General features: G+C 44.9%; 1 protein-coding gene across 1 annotated transcript in view; it reads left to right on the top strand.

Moving 5' to 3' along the window:
* Positions 1-8086: 8086 nt before the first annotated feature.
* The window catches only part of Dcp2 (decapping mRNA 2), a 39685-nt gene continuing 28451 nt past the window's right edge, over positions 8087-19320 (top strand). The window contains exon 1 of the mRNA XM_057788704.1: positions 8087-8260. Within this exon, the coding sequence (XP_057644687.1) occupies positions 8208-8260 (53 nt within the window). The 5' untranslated portion in view covers positions 8087-8207. The remainder of the gene's footprint in view (positions 8261-19320) is intronic.

The following is a 19320-nucleotide window of genomic DNA, read 5'->3' as shown; positions in this document are numbered from 1 at the left end:
GCTTCCATAGTTAAAAGATCCTCTTGCCTCAGCCAACCACTGGCTTTTCCTTTTCTTCTGAGCATAATTATACACACACATATATACATACATATACATCATACACACACACACACACGTGTGTGTGTGTGGCATGTCATGTCAATACAATTACAATTTGCTCTGGAAATTTAGGAAGCATTTTAGGAGCCCATAGAGAGTCTCTCTTCTACTTCAGCATTTGTAGGAACATATCAGAACAGAAGGATAATGAGATGCAAGGCAGCCTAGCCACTCAGACACCAATGTAGTTCACTGGCACAAAAAGTGATCTTTTTTTTATTTTTTATTTTTTTTTATTTTTATTTTATTTTTTATTATTTTTTTTTGGTTTTTCGAGACAGGGTTTCTCTGTGGTTTTGGAGCCTGTCCTAGAACTAGCTCTTGTAGACCAGGCTGGTCTCGAACTCACAGAGATCTGCCTGCCTCTGCCTCCCAAGTTCTGGGATTAAAGGCGTGCACCACCACCGCCCGGCTAAAAGTGATCTTATTTTGTATTAGGTCACCATTTTGATGGTGCTTGCTATAACTGCATAAAACCAAGACCATATAATAACAATATGCTACCCATCCAATAAAAAATGAGATAAGTAGATAGATGTGAGTTCAAATTACAATATCCAGAATATATTAGTCGAAAAGGGGACATTAATAACCATTTATAAAATTATTGTGATTTTAAAAAACACTATAGAGTAGAAAATGCAGAGAAACTCTTTCAGTTCTTGCAGATTAGATAAGACAAATAAAACATAACAAATAAAAGCTAGAGAGGCAACTCAGCTGTTAAGAGCACTGGCTGCTCTTGTAGAGGACCCAGGTTCGATTCCCAGAACCCACATGGTGGTGCACAATCCTCCATATCTCCAGTTCCAGGGGATCTGATGCCCTCTCCTGGCCTAAGTGGGCACCACGCATGTACTAGACACACATGAAGGCAAAACACCCAAACACATTAAAATGTTTAATTAAACAAGATAAGACAATGTGTGCAGTGTACATCTTGGATTGGCTCCTGAGCCAGAATCAAAGACATTTTTCTTTTTATATAAAATATATTAACGGTATATTTAGTAAAAATTTGAATAAACATATTGACTTGTTCAGTCTTATACCCTGATCAAATGTTTGTAGTATTAGAATCAGAGAGAAATGTGTCTAGTTTGGAAATGTAAAGCAGACCAAGCGCCCTCTGCTGGTACCAGCTGAAAAAAACTCAGTTTCCTTTGGTAGCTGGTTGAATCTATCTATGCAGGAGAGGCCTCTGCATGGAGAAGTATCAGCCATGCTCAGTTACGGCAAACCCGGCTGATTATCTCAGTACTCAGTGGTCTGAAGAGTATTTCTTGGTTTTTCTCTTTGTTATTAAGTGGGAATTCTTCTAAAGACTTCATTATGAGGTACAATATAACAACCCCTTTTCCCAGTTAAAAAGCTAATGGTTAAGTACAAAGCAGAATATATCTAGGATCCTAAATCAACAACAAAATTCACTCAGAGATTTAATATAATAGTGTAAGTAACTTAGTTTCTGAGACTTTACACAGTCAACAAGAAGACATTGAGAAGAGAATAAGAACTGTCATAGAGATTGGATTTCTGGTTTTAAAAGGGCATCTTAGGGTTCACCTTGTTACTTAGCTGTTGTAATAAGGGCGGCGGGGCTGCGTCCCCGGCACCCGGCCGCCCACATGGCTAGCTTATGCCCCGAAATATTTAAATGGGCCAAGGCAGTTTCTTTATTAAATGAAAGTAACTCCTCCATCACTTAGCTTCTCTAGGGCCGTGGACTCTAGGCTTGTTATTCTTTTCTTTACAGCTAATATCCACTTATGAGTGAGTACATACCATGTTCATCTTTCTGGGTCTGAGTTATCTTTCTCAGGATGGTTTTGTCTAGTTCCACCTATTTGCAAGCAAATTTCAAGCTGTCATTGTTTTTTACTGCTGAGTAGTACTCCATTGTGTAAATGTACCACATTTTCTGTATCCGTTCTTTGGGTGAGGGTCATATAGGTAGTTTCCAGGTTCTGGCTATTACAAATAATGCTGCTATGAACATAGTTGAACAAATGTCCTTGTAGTATGGACTGAGCATCCTTTGGGTATATGACCAAGTGTGGTAAGTAACAAGGTGAACCCTAAGAGAAACATATATAGATTCCCCCAGGGAAAGAGAAATAGACAAGATCACCTGACAAAATTGGGGCCATGGGAGTGGGGGAGAAGGGAGGGTGGGAGATGAAGAGAAAGAGGAGAGGAGAAGGGGACAGGGGAGGAGAACGTGAGGGAACGGGATAGTCCAAATGGAGGAAGGAGAGAGATGGAGAGCAAGGAAAGAGATATCTTGATTGAGGGAGCCATTATGGGGCTAGCAAGAAACCTGGCACTAGAGAATTTCCCAGGAATCCACAAGGATGACCCCAGCTAAGACCCTAAGCAACAGAGGAGAGGGTGCCCAAACTGGCCTTGCCCTGTAGCCAGACTGATGAATATTTCAATGTCACCATAGAACCTTCCTCCACCAACTGATGGAAACAGAGGCAAAGACCTGCAGCGGATCACTGGGCTGAGTTTCCAAAGTCCAGAATGAGAGGAGTGAGAAAATGAGCAAAGAGGTCAAGACCATGATAGAGACACCCACTAAAACAGTGTGCCTGAGCCAATGGGAGCTCACCAACTCCAGCTGGACAGGGAATGAACCAGCACTGGTCCAAACTAGACCCTCTGAATGTAGGTGACAGTAGAATTATTCCTACTGCTTGTGCTGGCTTTTGGGGAACCCATTCTCCTTGGATGGATACCTTGCTCAGCCATGATATAGTAGGGAGGGCCTTGGACCTTCCCCAAAGCAATGTGCCTTACCCTCTCTGAGGAGTGGATGGGGAAGGGGGATAAAAGGGAAGGGAGTGGGAACTGGAATTGGTTTGTAAAATGAAAAAAGCTAGTTGGTATTCTTTTTTAAAAAACTGAAACAAATGGCATTGTCACTTTAAAAAGTCCTTAAATATAATTTTTCCTGATGTTTTTCCTTCACATAAAAGAATTTTTTGTTTTGTTTTTGTTCTATGAGTAGCTAAGCACTTTCCTGCTTTTGCATTTGTCCCATTGACTGCTTTCATTCTGAGCACACACCAGTGCCTGGGGGTAAAAAGGATAGGAGGAAGAAGGGGCCGATGAACAAACATGAGAGAGTCCACAGTCTTGCATTTGTTTATGCAAACATGCTTATACATGTGCCTTTATTTAACACGGGTATTTATTTTACATTTCACTGTATTGCATTCTAAGAATCAACACCAAGAACTTCCAGTACTAGGCAAGAATTCTACAACAGAGCCATAAACACCCTCAGCCTGGTATTTTTACAATTTATATGTTACTTTTATATTATAGTTCAAATATGGAGTGTCTCTTCAAAAGTTATCTGCTAAAGACTTGGTCTCCAGAATGGCACTCCTAGGAAATAGGGGAACCTTTAAGAAGGTGGCCTATTAGGAAGTATTAATGGTTGTTAGGGAAATGCCCTCTGGGAAACTGTGAGAGCCTGGTAGCTAAATAGGACTAGAATTCAGTTTTCCTAAATTCGCAGCAGAAATTCGGTTATAGGGAGAATGACATACAATAATTTTTAATGCCTGTACAGTAACTTATAGTAAAACCTTCTTTTAAAATATAACTCACAACAAAAAAAGATCTTGTCAAACTCCAATATATGTCACTTAGCATTTAGTTGCTTTTTATTTGTGTGTGTTTGCATGCATGTACATGTGTGTGCAGGTGCAGCGCACAACACCTGTCTGCACTCTATGTGCTACCATACAGTTCACAAGCTTCAGGCAAGGGGCTGGAGGTTGAAACAAATACAGACACACACAAACAGAGACAGAGACACGGACCTCTAGTCACTGGTAAGAAGCCCTTTATTGAATAGCACCACGGAGGCTTATATATCCAACACAGTCAGGTGGACCAACAGGTGAAAACCTTATCCTCTGATCCTCAAGGGCAAGGCAACACGTGCTCGTGAAGCAGAGCTGGTAAACAACTTTGACACAGCCTTTAGTAACTCAAATCAGAAGGAAAATAAAGATCACTAGCAGGGAAGAGCAGCTGGAGGCCAGGACTCCAAATGGTCCCAACATGCAGGTGCCTGCAGAGGCCAAAAGAAGCACTCAGATTGCCTAGAGCTATAGTTACAGGAAGTTGTGAACTGTCCAACATCTGTCTGGGAACAAACTCTGGTCCTACTGCAAGAGTAACAAGTGCCCTTCCTTATCCACTTCATGTTTATACGTCTTTTAATTTTTACAAGCTTACTTCTGATCCATCTATTCTTGTAGTTATAAAGATTAAATTAAATAGTGAATTTTAAAACTGTAAAGGTTTTCACCAGCCAAATTAAATAAAAACAAATTAGTATTACAATTTAAGAATCACAACATCCCCTTTTCCCTCAGCACCATGTTTCAGTTCATTTGTATTCGTCAATCCAGGTGCCATGAAGAACAGAGTGAGGCTTTGAGTTCTGGGGATTTACAGCTCAGAGAAATGTCTACTATGCACCAGTCTAGCTCTGAGAGACCTATGGGTGAGAAGGCAGAGCACAGATGTAAATAGACAGAAAAATGCCTACCAAGATGCGTGAGAACAAACATCCTCAGGACTTCATTGATAAAGATAAGATTCGCACTGTGTGAGAGTTAGTGTCTTCCTAGGCCCTAGGAGCCTCAAAGATGTTGTACATCTGCACCTAAAATGATACACTAAAAATACTATAGGAAGACTTCCTTCAGTGTTCCAACAGGGAGTGCTAAATTCTTTGTTCCTATATCACTGGTCCACAAGGATCAACATCATTTGGCTTTATAATCCTGTTCACTGCCATGATTTAGGATGCTCTAAAACTAGATTTGAAGTCTGAAATGGGATAACTTAAGGAAAAAAACCCGCTAAGGTTTTCCCTTAGTCCTTGCAATGACAGTCAGGACAAACAGAATGTGCATACAGGAAAATAGCATAACTGAAGGGTGTCATCTCAGTCTTTATCATCTATATGTTCTATTGGTCGGATTTCCTAATGGTAGTGCCTGCATTCCTTTGCCTGGGGGCTCTTTTTGGCCACCAGAGCACACCTTGCTATGTGGCAGGCAGGTCACAGGTCTAGGAGCAACCTTCTACTGATGACTGACGATGAACTTTTGTATATAAAATTCCATGCCTTAATTACTTTTCTATTACTGTGAAGAGACACTGCGACCAAGACTACTTATGGAAGAATGTGTATTGGACTTACAGTTTCAGAGGGCAAATCCATGATCATCCTGGTGCATGGCAGCAAGTGGGAAGTCATGGCACTGGGGTGGTAAAGCAGAGCTTACATGTGGAGACAACAACCACAATGCAGAGAGAGAGAGAGAGAGAGAGAAAGAAAGAAATCGAATTGAGAATAGTGAGGACTTTTGAAAGTTCAAACTCCATCTCCATTGACACACCTCTTCCACCAAGGCTATACTTCCTAATCCTTCCCAAAGAGGACCAAGCATTAAAGTATATGAGCCTATGGAGGCCATTCTCATTCAGACCACTATATCCCTCTTCAGTAGAAAAACTCTGAGTTTATACTGGTTTCTAGAGTTTCTCAGTAAAAAGATCAAGTTCCAGTCATCCGCATCCTTTTCTGGATGATCAACCTTTCATGCCTGTGTTAGCATCCTTCACTTGCCTCCTTGTTCCATTACCTGTTTCCTAGGCTTGCTGCCATTGCACTGCCTGAACTCAACTCCTTTCCCAAGGCCTGCTTCTTATGACATCTAAGACTTGTGAGGTCCTACGAGAGGACTGAATAAAGAGAACGGACTATTCCAGTCCATCTTTCCCTCCTTTATTCTCAGAATTATTTTGAGCCTGGGAGCATTTTTCCCCTTGGGGAATTTGTTCAGTCAGAAGGAATGAATAATATGCTTTGAAAATATGTTTGTTGCTCCATGATTGCTCTAGGCTCCATTTTTCTGTTAAATAGGTTCCCGTCTGTTGTACTAGATTTCTATGATCCTTAACTATTCGCTCATGCTTACCAATTAGGCCTAAAAACCAAAAATCAAGGGTCAGGAAGAGCTGGAAGTAATGACTGTTTGCAGTTATTTTCTGGATAGATCAGGGAAATTGGACACATGGACTCGTGGACTCGTGGACTCGCTGTGACTATGACTTGGTTCATAAGACTTGTGCAAGATGGAGTTGGCTGAAATCACAGCTTGGGTAGGGGGTTAGAAAATCCCATCGCAGCCGGCGGTGGTGGCGCACGCCTTTAATCCCAGCACTCAGGAGGCAGAGACAGGCGGATCTCTGTGAGTTCGAGGCCAGCCTGGTCTACAAGAGCTAGTTCCAGGACAGGAACCAAAAGCTACGGAGACACCCTGTCTCGAAAAATCAAAAAAAGAAAAGAAAAGAAAAGAAAATCCCATCCCTAGCTAAGAAGCCATTGACAATGGAGGGCTGTAGAAGGGAGGGAGAGTAAGTTTCCTTCAGGGATGCCGCCCGGAAAAGAATACACATGCCCCAGTTTGTGCCCATACAGGTAGCATTAAATTGACTCAGTGGATGTGTGGGGGCGAAAGAGGACCAAAGAAGTTGGAAAGGAAATGTAGAGGGTGAAAGACCCCAGTAGGGGCCTTCCCTCAGGTAGAGACCCCCGGACCCAAAGACCAGGCCGAGACCACGGGTCGGATGCAAACTACAAGAGGTTTATTAGATAGACACAGGTACCTGCGGGCGGCAAAGTCTTTCGGAGGACTTGCACACCTGCAGACTGGGAGGAGGTCTTTTTATAGGAAAGAGGGCAGCAAAAGCAAGTTTTACAGAAGCAGAAGCCAGAAGCGTGGTTATCGGAATGAGGCGGGGCGGGGCAGGGGGGGGGGAGGGGGGTGGCATGAATGGTTTTTCCTCTCCCAGCATGGATGTTTGGCAGCAGACATCCTGTTCTTATCTTATAGATATCCTACTTTGCAGTCATCCTGCTTTGTAGATGTCCTATCTTATAGATATCCTGTTTTCCTCTCACGAGAGCAGGCTAGCTGCTGATCCTGAGAATCTTTCAAGCAAACAGGACGTTCTCCGAGGAGCCTGCTAGCTGCGGGTTCTGAGGAGGGGGTCTGTAGGGTCTTTCAAGGGGAAATTTGGAAGAGACAGAATGAGAGGTGGATTTGGCTGGAATATAGTATATACATTAGTAAAATTCTCAATAAAATTTATCTGAAAATGCACGCAAGTAAACACAAAACAAAGTCAAGTACTATCTAGATCAATCTGTTAGAAAACAATTCCTCGTGTGCTAAGAGCTTTTATAGCACTAGGCTCTGACTTTACTCTTAAATGTGTGAGTATATAATCAAGGTAACTAATATGGTAACCAGAAACCAATTTAATACCAAAGGCAGCTGAAAGGGATAATAGAGTAGGAAAAGGAAAACTTTAAAAATAAATTTTCTTGCCTCTGAAGGATGGGAAAATGTCCCATCGATGACGCAAAAATAAAGCATCACAAGAAAGGGGTACTTGGAGAACAAATGAGGGGCATGGCATTTGGCCTAGAAGTAATGAAACCGGTGGAGAGCATGTGTGGAGAGTACTTGGTGACCGCAATCGCGGGAAATCGCTTGTTTAATGAATGGGTGCTCTAGGCTTCGTCGCCATAGAAACGAGTGCCTGTTCAGTCGGTTCTGGTAAGGTTGGAGCCACTGTGACCAAGCCCAAGGTGCTGGGGCGTTTGTGGAGCGGAGGTGTCTAAAAACAGGAACTCGAAACTTCCCGAGCACAGTAGAAGGCGCCCAGGACACGCAGGCGCAAACACACCAGCGTGTGCTCAGTCAAAGGCGGCGGGAAGTTGGTCTTCTGAGCAGGAACTGAGCAGCCTGAAGCCTGATTGGAGCCCACGGACCAATAAACAAACATCTCATTGGTGAGGCGCGCGCAAGCGCGCGTTCCTTAGCTTCCCACTGGGCCGTTCCCGCGGAGGGGGCGTGGCCTCAGGGTTCCGCCCCTCGCCTCGGCCCAGCCTCGGGGTCCGGGCTGAGGGTTCCAGTGTCCGCGGGCCCGGGTCTGCGTGCAGCTCTACCGTGCAGGCTGCGCGGAGCCGGGATGCGCTGCGCCTGCTGCGGTTCCTCATCATGGAGACCAAACGCCTGGAGATTCCCGGCAGCGTCCTGGACGATCTCTGCAGGTACCGGCGGCTCACCTCCGCCTCCGCTTGCCCTCAGCCTACCAGCGGCCCCGACCTGGGTCCTCCCTTCCCCTCCTCGACCCAGCTCGGTTCCCCCTCCGCATTCCCGAGTCCCACTTTGCGCCCCAGCCTCGGCACTTCACCAGTACCAGGTCTCAGCACTGAGCCCGGGCCTCGGCTCTCCCTCCTTGTCCCCGGGCCCCTATTTGACCCCGGCCTTGGTTCTCCCCTGTTACCGGGTCCCACTTTGCTCCCCCGGTCTCAGCTCTTCCCCAGTCCCCGGGTCCTTTGCACCCCCTCCTCGATTCTCTCCCCCACACTGGGTCCCGCTTTGTGACCCGGGCCTCGCTCTCTTCTGCCCCTGAGTCCTTTGCGGTCCCGGCCTCGGCTCTCCCCCTCCGTTCCCGGGTCCCTCTTTACACTCCCGCCCAGCTTGCTGGTGTCTGACGCCCCTTCTGTCCCCTAACTTTCTTTTTCTCTTTCTCTCAGTTCCTCCACCCTGGGGCACTGGAATCCCTCATTTCTACATATACTAGTCTGCTTTTTCCTGCAGGTGAATCTCCTTAGCCCAAATCTGAATGCCTAGCGGTTTTCGGCCCAATTCCTTCTTGGAACTGTGTGGGGATTTTGTTGTTTTGTTTTGTTTTTTCTTCCACTGACTTTGACCTGTGGGGTTTTTTTCCCCTCCTCCCCTCTTTTCTCTGATTCTGGAGGTAGAGCCCACTGTTTAAATTCCAGTTTTATGATCTCAGGTACCTGAATCTACACAGGGAGCAATTTCCGAACTTAAACTTTCTCCTCTGCATGCTCGCTCGTGACATTTTCTGTAGATAATTATTCTTTTCAAAAATTGCCCCGGATTTATCGTTGAGAAGGAAAGGGAGAAAACCAAGAGTCCCTCCTCTTTGATCTCTTGCTTCTTCTAAATATAAGGAAATTCTCACCCCCTGCGTGTCTGTGTTCTTGTCAGCAGTTCTTGCACCCAGCTTAAACCGTGTTCACAGTACTTCCTTCTTCTTTGTCGAAGTAAAGTTCCTGGTACACTGTTACTAAGTCGTCGCTGTGGGTTTGAACTGTGGAATAGTTTAGATGTGAATCCTGGCTCTGTATTCACTTCTAGTCGCTGTATCTGTGCTTTAAAGTGAAATTCGGTGTTTTGTGCCACATTCTAGCGGTTTGCTTTAAAAAAAATTTAAAGATTTGTTTTATTTATATTTACGTGTCTGAAGGGGGAAGGGGCACATGTGTGTAGGTGTCTGCGCAGGCCAGAAGAGGGTGCCTGATACCTGAAGTTGGGGTTAAAGGCCATTGTGAGCAACTGGAAGTGGGTGCTGGAAGCTAAACCAGCATCCTCTGCTAGAGCAGTAGGCTCTCTAAGCCATCTCTCTAGCCCTCCACACACATTTAATTTTAAGGAAAGAAATATGCTTGTGACGTGTTCGCTGGTGTGTCCTGGTTTATTGAAACACCTCTTTAATTGATGCAGTCATTTCCATTTTCATCTGAACAGACAGATTTGAGGATTAATTTTTACAGAGACACATTTATCCTCATTTTTAAAGTCAAGATTTGAAATCTTTTCTTCTACACCACGTGAATGTAATGCAAAGTCAATGTTTTTAAACGTTGCAGGAGTATATAAGAGAATACATAGATTGATTGTATAGTTGATTAGCTCTTAGCATTTACTGCAATCCCAGCACCCACATGATGGTTCACAAACGTCCAAAACTCCAGTTTGGGGAAGGTATCTGACTCCCTCTTCTGAACTCGGCACCAGGCATGCACAGGGTACACACAATACATATGCGCAAGCAAAACATTTGCATGCATTGATAATCTGATTTTTTTTTCTTTTTAGAGAATGTCTTTGTAATTCTTTGATGTTGGGATAATTACAATTTTTGACTTATGGTAGAATCCATAAAAGTAGTTACAAGGAGTTTATTTTCTGTATTCCCAAACTTGGTAAGAAAATATAATGTGTATATTGTGTGGAAAAGTCACCAAAGATTTGAGTCTAAAGTGGGATTACAGGGTGTAATCTTCATTTTCTCTATGTTTCCAAGGCTTGTTGTTTTCACAGATGCACATTTTATAGTTGAAACAATTTAAAAGAGTTTGGGATAGTGATGCTGTGTGGGCTAATAAGGGTCAAAGTTGATGTAGTTACTACACTTTTACCTTGCTAGGAATATGTGGACTGTTACCTGGGATTGCATCATTTGAAGAAGTGATATCAGCTGTCGTGGTTGTAGCGTGGCTCTGCTCGCAGAGTAATTGCATTCTGTGTGATAGGCAACTGTTAGTGTTAAAGGTGGTGGGTTCCAGGGGGTGTTTAGGCTTCTTTCTTCCGTAAATCGTGTTACACACTGAGCTTTCTAACAGAATGTTATGTGTTCAGCTGTTAGGGCTAGATGCTGGGTGAACTACTGAGTAAGCGAGCTGACCATTTCTTTAAACTACAGGTTTTGAAATGAACAGTTTTCAAGTTAGCATCTGTCTCTTTTGATTGGTTTGTTTGTAGTTTTATATTAAAAATTCACGTGTAAAGCTTGAGCTTTAGAAAAATTATTGTTGGGAGCGTTGGCTGCTTGTCATTGTGCATGTGTGGAGGACAGCGTTGTGAAGTTGCTGCCACCCTCCCACTTTTGCGGAGTTCCAGGGATCTAACTCAGGTCTCCAGGCGTGTACCATGCAAGCCTAGCTGTCTCTCTAGACTTCTAGGTGGCTTGCGATTCTCTAGCGCAGTGGTTCTCAACCTTCCTAACGCCTCGACCCTTTCATACAGTTCCTCATGGTGACCCCCAACCATAAAATTATTTCATTGCTACCTAGTAACTGTAAATTTGCTACTCTTTGTGTGTCCTAATGTGGCTACCTGATAATCGACCCCAAAGAGGTCACGACCTACAGGTTGAGAACTAGTGGCTAGCACATTGACTCTTCTAATAAGTGCGCAGTTGGAGCTTCTTGTATCCCCACCCAACCCACTCCCCATTTGTTTCTTTAGTATATCCTTGTGTAAACCTCTGTTGTACTGTGTGCTCTGTAGATCAGCTTTTCCTGTAGACTTTCTTGCTCTGCTGAGGAAGGATAGTAGGCCAGAGGTGTGAGGATAAAGTTCAGCCCAGAACAGACACAGGCTTATTTAAGAAAATCTGCAAAAACAGAAATCGAGTAGACAGGTTCTTAGAGGAATCCCTCCTGATAGGGAATTAGAATTCTTCTAAAGCAATTAACTTTGGGTGTTGTATTTGTGTGGTGTCCATATCCAGATGGATAAGTGGATATTTTACTATCCCATTGAGAGTTAGCACAGGATATTGAGATAGGCTGTCATGTGCGTTAGGCTGGCCTCAGACTTTATGTAGCTAGGGAGGGATGGGCTTGCACTCCTCATCCTGCTGCCTCTACACCTCATAGGCGTGTGCGCCACCCTGCCTCATTTATTAAGTGGAAAATTCTTGTGACTGGCTCTCTGGGATGAGGCACCAAGGATCATGAGGAGTTAGGCTTCAGGTGGTTTAGACCATCACAAGTCAGGCCCCAGGTAGTCAAGAACTGATTGGTAAATGGTGGGATTTTATTTTTAGTTTTTTAACTTTTACATTTTTCTTGCCAAGGAGACATGTCAGGACAGATAGGTGGTCTGACTGGATGGAATTGAGAATTTTTATTTAGTTCTTATTGTCACCCTTGTTAAAAGCACATGTCTGTGAAGTCTATGTGCATTTTTTAGAATTGAGGATGCTTTGTTTTGTCTAACAGGAGGGTGAAGTTGTGTGATCAAAGAGTGCAAAGAGTGCTCGCAGGCCACCATCTGACAAGACTGCACTCCACTGGTGTGTGAGGAAGCACAATAGCGTCTGAGGGCTGATAGGTCCAGGCTTACAGGAACTGTGTGAGAGAGATTGTTACTTAGATTTGAGTGGAGTGGCAGTTCAAGCCGGGCAGAGCTAGCAGTCGTCTACAAGAGTCGAGCCATTATTTGAGGAGATCATGGAATGTTTGGAGATGACGTGAGGGAGGTAGCTGCATGGATTGGGAGCAGGAGTTCTTTATGAGAACAGTCCATAAAGATAGGCACAATGACAAAAGTGGGCTAGGGAGGACCTAGAGTGAGGGCTCCGTGGTTAAGACGGCTTGTTTCAGTTCTCAGCACACAAGTGACCACTAACAACTGTCCGTAACTTCATCTCCAGAGACTCTGATGCCATCTTCTGGCATCTGGGAGCATTGTGTGAATGTAGCATAGGCAAAGCACTTGTACACATAAAGTTAAAGCCCCTAGAGGTCATTGCCTAACCTCAATAAGAGACTCTGTACCTAGAAATGAGGCAGAAAGTGGGGCATGGTGGTGGACACCTCTAATTCCAGCATTCAGGAGGCAGAAGTCAGCCTGGTCTGCGTGGTGAATTCTAGGACAGCCAGGGCTACATAGTGAGACCCTGTCTCAAAATACAAAACAGAAAGAAGGTAGAGAATGTCAGCCTCTGTCCCACACGGCACCATTACACATCCACAGAGTCACATATAAGATGGTTTCAGGACAGCAGGTAGGGAGTATGCGCAGTAGGAGCCCAGTGACATGTGAGAGAAGTGAGGACCTACTTCAGAACAGTCTAACACCTGGAGGAACGTGCTGCAGATGGATTCCCAGGATGTCTGGGGAATGGGAGGTGAGAGGATCTAAAATCAGACCACAGAATTCAGAAAGACGGGAGCATGGGTCCTAGTCACCCATTGTGGTCTAGAGTTGATTGAAGCTGCAGGTTTATCTGGGGCTGACCGGAAGAGAAGTCAGAGATCTCTAAGGGCTCCTACAAGCTGGCAGTTGATGAACATCTGGGGGTGGCAGTTGCTGGTGGTTTCTGTGCTTGCCTACAGTTGGACGTGTGAGCAGGACTTGATGAAGTCCAGTCTGTACAGGTTCTAGTGGGTTTTTTCCTTACGGAAAGGTTTTATCATCTTAAACGAATTCTCCATGTTAATATGAGACCGCAGACTCCCAAAGGTGAAGTCAGTTTTGAGTCAGTACATATCCTCGTAGTCAGTGATGGCCTTGACTGCCTGTGACAAAGCATACTGAAGTATGAGCTGGTGGTTCTGTCCCAAGGAAAGCCCACTTAGAAGGATTTTGAAGGGTCAGAGTGGGTTGTGGACATGGCAGTAATGTGCTATCTGAGAAGAGTGGACTAAGGCTGTTGAGTCTCTGGGGGGAGGGAGGAGATTTAGCGATAGGCCACCTAGGATTCAGGGCAGCCCCCCAATGTTGCCAGCAGATCAAGGATGCTGGGCCTGGAGATGATAGTGCTCTGAGCTTCATTCATTCCTGAGTCAAATGAACATGAAAAATGAACTCCTGCTAGACTGTAGAGATCTGGGAAGCCCAGAGCAAGGAATGACGTGCTCCCTTAGGACAGTGGTAGCTGTTGTTTATTGCACACATCTCTGCCCCTCTAGTGATGGCACATCACAGAACCAGGAGGTACTAAGTCCCTTGCATGCAGGCAAGTGAGTGAGATTCCTTTGCTAGTCCTCCCAACATCTGCGCTAGATAAGCAGTAGGAGGGGGAAGAGCAGAAGAGAGACTGACCTGACGAAGGTAAGACAAGGTTTAGAGATGGACCTCAAAGTCTGCAGAATGTGCCAGTGAGGAGAATTATTGGAGGGACAGACAGATCTTTGCCTAGTGACTGTCTGGAAGGTGGGGGCTGTCCCCAAAGCTAAAGCCTTAATGTGCTGCCAAGAAACCTGAGTGGAGTGGTCCTGAGATTTGGAGGGAGCCATGAACTAGGTCTGAGAACAAAGGGGAACCTCCTTAAAGTCTGGCTTGAGCCAGGAGGTGTAGGAGGGCAGTCTCATAGGGAGTGAGGAGTGAAAGCTACCATGGATTAGGATAGGAGCACAGTCACATTGGTGGGCCTTGGGTCCTAGACCATTCTCTGAGGGCCGTCTGGCTATGCTACAGAAATAGAAGTGTTATGTGGAACATTAATATGGGTGTGGTGGTCAGGGACAGGAATCTATCCATGAGATGCTGGGGGCATCTCTGCATCTCAGACACTAAGGATATTGGGGCCTTCAAGGAGATTTAGGGTTCTTTCCTTAAGGGCAGTTGTCGTGGGGGTAACTGTTACTGACTCTGCAGGGGCAGAAGAATCCCAGTCCAGGGAGGGAACTTGTTGGATGAGGCAGAGACTATATTAGAAACTATAGTCAGGGTCTTCAGTTATACGGCTCTGGAGTTGTAGGACTGACTATGTGTTGGAAGTGCCACAAGAGCCTCTAGGAGCTCACCCCTTAAGAGGACCTGAGCTTTAGACGTGATGTCTACCTAGGAGGAAGTGGGCCAGGACCGGCAGGATGAAGTGAAAACGTGGGGTTTTCCTACAGGTAAGTGAGCAGACTGGTTGGGACTTGCCATCAGTGCCAGTGAGGATGACTGGGGACCAGAAGATTGAACCAGGGAAGGTGGTCAGGACTAAGAAGTCACTTAGGTACCCATCAGTCCCACCTTTAGGGTTACTCTGGCTCCTCTGCAGAGATGGACACAAGAGCCTGTGTAGCCTCAGGATCCCTCCAGTCCTCAAAAGACATAGACCTCATTTTGAATTGGCTTCCTCACAGTCCAATGATAAAGTTGGAAGCTTTTTGTCCATTTTCTGGTTTGACTGTAGTGTAGCATGAGGTCCTTGGATGGCGCTGGCCTTCTTCCCTGAGGAAAAAGGGCTAGCTAGTCTCAATTCTAATGGTTCCACTATGCCCATTGGGTATCGCCCCAGGGAAAACTTAGACCTCAGCAGCATTGAGCACTCCTGCCTGAACTGCCCTGCCTGACCTCTGCAGTAGCAGGAAAGAAAGAACTTTGATCTGAAGCTCTTATTTCCCTTACCCAGCTGCTAGGAGGGGCTCTAGGATTTCGTGAGAATGGCAGGAAAGGTGCAGTTGCTTCTGTTGTCCCTTGATTCTTGTCTCGCTGTGCCTCCCACTGTGGCCTTGCTGGCTCTGTGGGTATCCCAGTTGCTTCAGCCCTCGATGGCCATGTCTAAAGTGAAAAAGAAGACTCACGCCATGGTCTAGTTTATGAAGCTTTTGTCTAATATCTAAAGAGGCGTGGTGTATAAAATGTACAGCCCACATGACTTGTCCTCCTATTCAGAGGTCCAGATATCTGCATGGTTAGCCAACCTAGAATACTGAAGAGTGCTAGTCTCAGGAGCTTCATTGTTGTCCTCCGCAGTCAGCTGGAGTTAACACGTGATAACCGCCATCTCCTTTCTCATCATATCATCTTAGTGACTCACTGCTTCATCTTGTAACTCGGTGTAACTAATGGAACACTGTATCAGACACAGTAATGGAGGTGTGAGCCTCTTTAGCTCAGATAAGTCCAGGTATAGGACTTCTGGTGTGTGTAGCATATGGTTATGATAATGTAGAAGGTCAGAAGCTGTGAACCCTTCAGTGTCTCTGATGAAGCTGGGAGAGAAGAGGTACCCTGACTAGACTGACCTAGTTTCGATTGTATTGGGAACAGGGCAGACATTGGAAAGGGGCATGTACCCAAATAATGGCAGAGTTCTTATTAGCTACCTTGTAAAGGGAAAGGATGTTCTCTGAGGATGAGGGAATGATTTTTAAATATTTGTTAGTTACTACCTGAAGTTCCTGAACAAACGTGAGGGTAGATCTGGGCAAGGAGGCGCTGTTGGGAACCGCTCAGCTGGTGGAGAGGAAGGGGGAGTGGAGGGAATCGGTGGAGAGATGGCTGTGAGCGCAGAAGCTGGGGGCTGAGCAGGGCTTGGTGCAAAGGACAGGTTATTAAGGGAGCTCTAATTTGAATTTTGTTGCTGTGATAAAATATCTTGTTGAAAAATATCAAATGGGAGGAAAGGGTTATTTGACATAGAATGCAGAGTTACAGTCTATCATTTTGGGGAAGTTGAGGCAAGAACTCAAGCAGCTAGTCATATCAACAGACAAGAGCAAAGAGAATAAACACATTCTTGCTTGCTTTTTCTCAGTTCACATTCTTGCTTGCTTTTTCTCAGTTTGCTTTCTTCATTTTTACCTAGTCCAGGCCAGGCTAGGGAATATTGTCACTTCTGGTGAGCTGGGTCAGCTAATAATCAAGTCAGTCTCCCACAGGTATGTTTATAGACCAACTTAATCTAGATATTTCATCAGCTGAGGCTCTTCCCAGGTGTTTCTGGTTTGTGTCATGTTCTAGCTTAGTGGGGTGGCAGCATGAGGCTGGTCATGTTCCAACATAGTAGGGCAGCATGAAGCCGGTCATGTTCCAACATAGTAGGGAAGAATGAGGCCGGTTGTGTTGCATCATAGTATGGTAGCATGAGGCTGGTCATGTTCCAACATAGTAGGGCAGCACGAGGCTGGTTGTGTTGCACCTGCAGTCAGAAAGCAGAGTGCTGAATGCTGGTGCCCATCTTGCTTTCTCTTTTATTCATTCTGGGACAGCCTACCTCACTTAACCTAGAATCAAGTTAATTCTCAGTAATAACTCTCACCACCACCACCCTAACTAAAAGAAGATAGTTCTAAAACAGCGCTTGAGTCCCTTTGTCTCGTGAGTGCAGTAAACTTGAGTGTTTCTGTTCTGGCGTGAAGGGCAAATGCTTCACCCAGCTTCCAGCCCCAGTCATACAGATATCTGTTGGCTGGAGACTGCTTGTTTGTTCCCGGCAGCTCAGACTCAAAATAACCACACAGAAACTGTATTAATTAAATCACTGCTTGGCCAATCACTTAAGCGTATTTCTAGCTAGCTCTTATATCTAGAATTAACCCATTTCCATTATTTTATATTTTACCACGAGGTTCGTGGCCTACTGGCAAGGTTCCAGCTGGCAGCTTGAGTCTTTCCCCTCTGGTGGCTCCATGACATCTCTCTATTCCGCCTACTCTCTCTATATCTCTTCCAGCTTGACTATATTCTGATAAGCCATTGGCTGAAAGCAGCTTATTTATTCACCAATAAAAGCAACACATACAGAAGGACTTCCCACACCAGATGTTTCTTGGCACTTACAGTGGCACCCTCCTGAGAACCCTGTGCCCTACCTTGCACGTCTACTGTCGTCCTGCTCAGTTGCAATCTCTACCCTACACCCCTGTACTCACATCTAAGAATATAGTATCCATTACTTCTGACTAATAAATTCACTAACTGCCTTACTCTGGTAGTCATGCATCTCACCCCCCATCCCAACTCTCTGAATGGGGGCGGGGCTCAAAGGGGGAAGTCCTCAGGGTTCAGGCTCCAGGTAGTGTCTGCCTTTAGCCCTTCAACACTTGAAGTGATGGGAATGATGTAGAAAGAATGAGACAAGAGTGGTGAGTGTAATTGTTAATTGTGGGTCAAAAGACAGCACAGGAAATAATGCAGGCCACCTTGGTGTGGCTCTGAATTGCATTTGCTGGCTGCAGTGTGAAGATGGCCTAGTGATCTGTCAGACCATGACAGTCTTCTAAAGATCCTATTGCCTTTAGTTGGTGTGGTAGAATTTGCTGAACAAATTCAAGTAGCATCAAGTAGGGAACTGGATTTATAGTCAAAAAATGGCTGCAGAAAGAATGAAGAGTGGCCATTCTGTTTTGAGGTTCTCTTATCAGGCATGACCATGGAGAAAGTTCCAGAACACAAACTATTTAACTGATATTGGTTTACATATAAGGAGAGTCTTGGGTATCTTCTCTGTTCTTTATCACTGGAAGTAGCCTTTGGCAGTTTGGCTACTACCTGTTTCCTGACTTCTAGGAAGGTCAGAAAACAATGCTGTATAGATTTGGTGCTTCCATTTGATACGTTCTGGCTTGTTAGTTGGGACCTAGTAAAAAAGTTTAGTGCCAAACAGTAGTCTCCTATAAGCTGTCACATCTAACCCAGAAAGTCTCTACTGGGAATAATGTTCCCCCGTTTAGGGGACATTTGCAACTATCTGGAGATGGTTTGGTTGTGGCAGCTTGACAGGTAGTTTATCCAGATGGATGCCTAGGATGGTGCTGAACATCCTTCAGTGTGCAGAGCGGCCCCTTTTGCTAACATTACCTGCTTTGAAATGTCAGCAGTGCCATGATCCAGCCGTGGTGTTGCATGCCCCTAATCCCAGCACTTTGTTAGCAGAGACAAGCAGGTGGATCTCTGAGTTTGAGGTCAGATTGGTCTACAAAAAGCAAGCCCCAGGCCAACCTGGGCTACATGGTGAGACCCTGTATGAAAACAAACAAAAAGGCAAAGCTACAAAACCAGACAGTGTTTTGTTGAGAGAATGCAAAGAAGGAAACAGCAAGGACTGGGAGCACGAGTTGTGAGTTATTCATTTTCCATTTCAGAAGCTGTATTGAAAAGACCCCAAACCTAGACAAGAAGTGAAGGTTGTGTTTATTGAGACGTGGAGGTGAATTAACCAGCAAGAGGACTAGTTTCAGTGGGATTCTTTGCTCTGTGTGTCACCTACTGGGGATGTGGGATTTGGCCAGTGATTTTTGTCAGTTCATTTAAAGATTGTAACAGTCAATTTAGAGTCTGATCTGAGCATGTGCAGAATAAACCTCAGTGCTCATACACAGTTTTGGGGGCCGTTTCCCTGGAGTTCTCTTTCTAGTACCTCTGAATCCCTGGGCGGTCGTCCTGCCTGTTGAACATTGGAAGGACTTGGTCCTGGTGGACCTTTGGAATTCTCTGCCCCTGCTGATGTTGTCTGCGTGTGTGAGCCCCTAGTTGCAGTAGGGTATACTGAAGAGTGGGGGAAATGTTATTTCATTTTGATATTGACATTTCCCAAGCTTTCTCTTCCCAATGTATTTAATTTTCAGAAAATAAGCCACGTCCTGTGGCAGGGCCAGAGGAATACTTATTTCTTGGCAGGAATAGGAGTCGGTAGAAACATTTAAAAGGCACATCACAACTATCAGTACATGTAAAACATTTTTCTAGACTGCTAATGAAAATCTACAGATATCATTTGCCGCCATTGAACAAATTTGGACATTTCATGAGTCTGGGAGAGCATTGTTGTGGGGTACTCACCAGA

Source organism: Chionomys nivalis, chromosome 14 (assembly GCF_950005125.1).
Source record: "Chionomys nivalis chromosome 14, mChiNiv1.1, whole genome shotgun sequence".
NCBI classification, from domain to species: Eukaryota; Metazoa; Chordata; class Mammalia; order Rodentia; family Cricetidae; genus Chionomys; species Chionomys nivalis.
The sequence above is the reverse complement of the archived record's forward strand: the minus strand, read 5'-3'. Positions and strand labels throughout refer to the sequence as shown.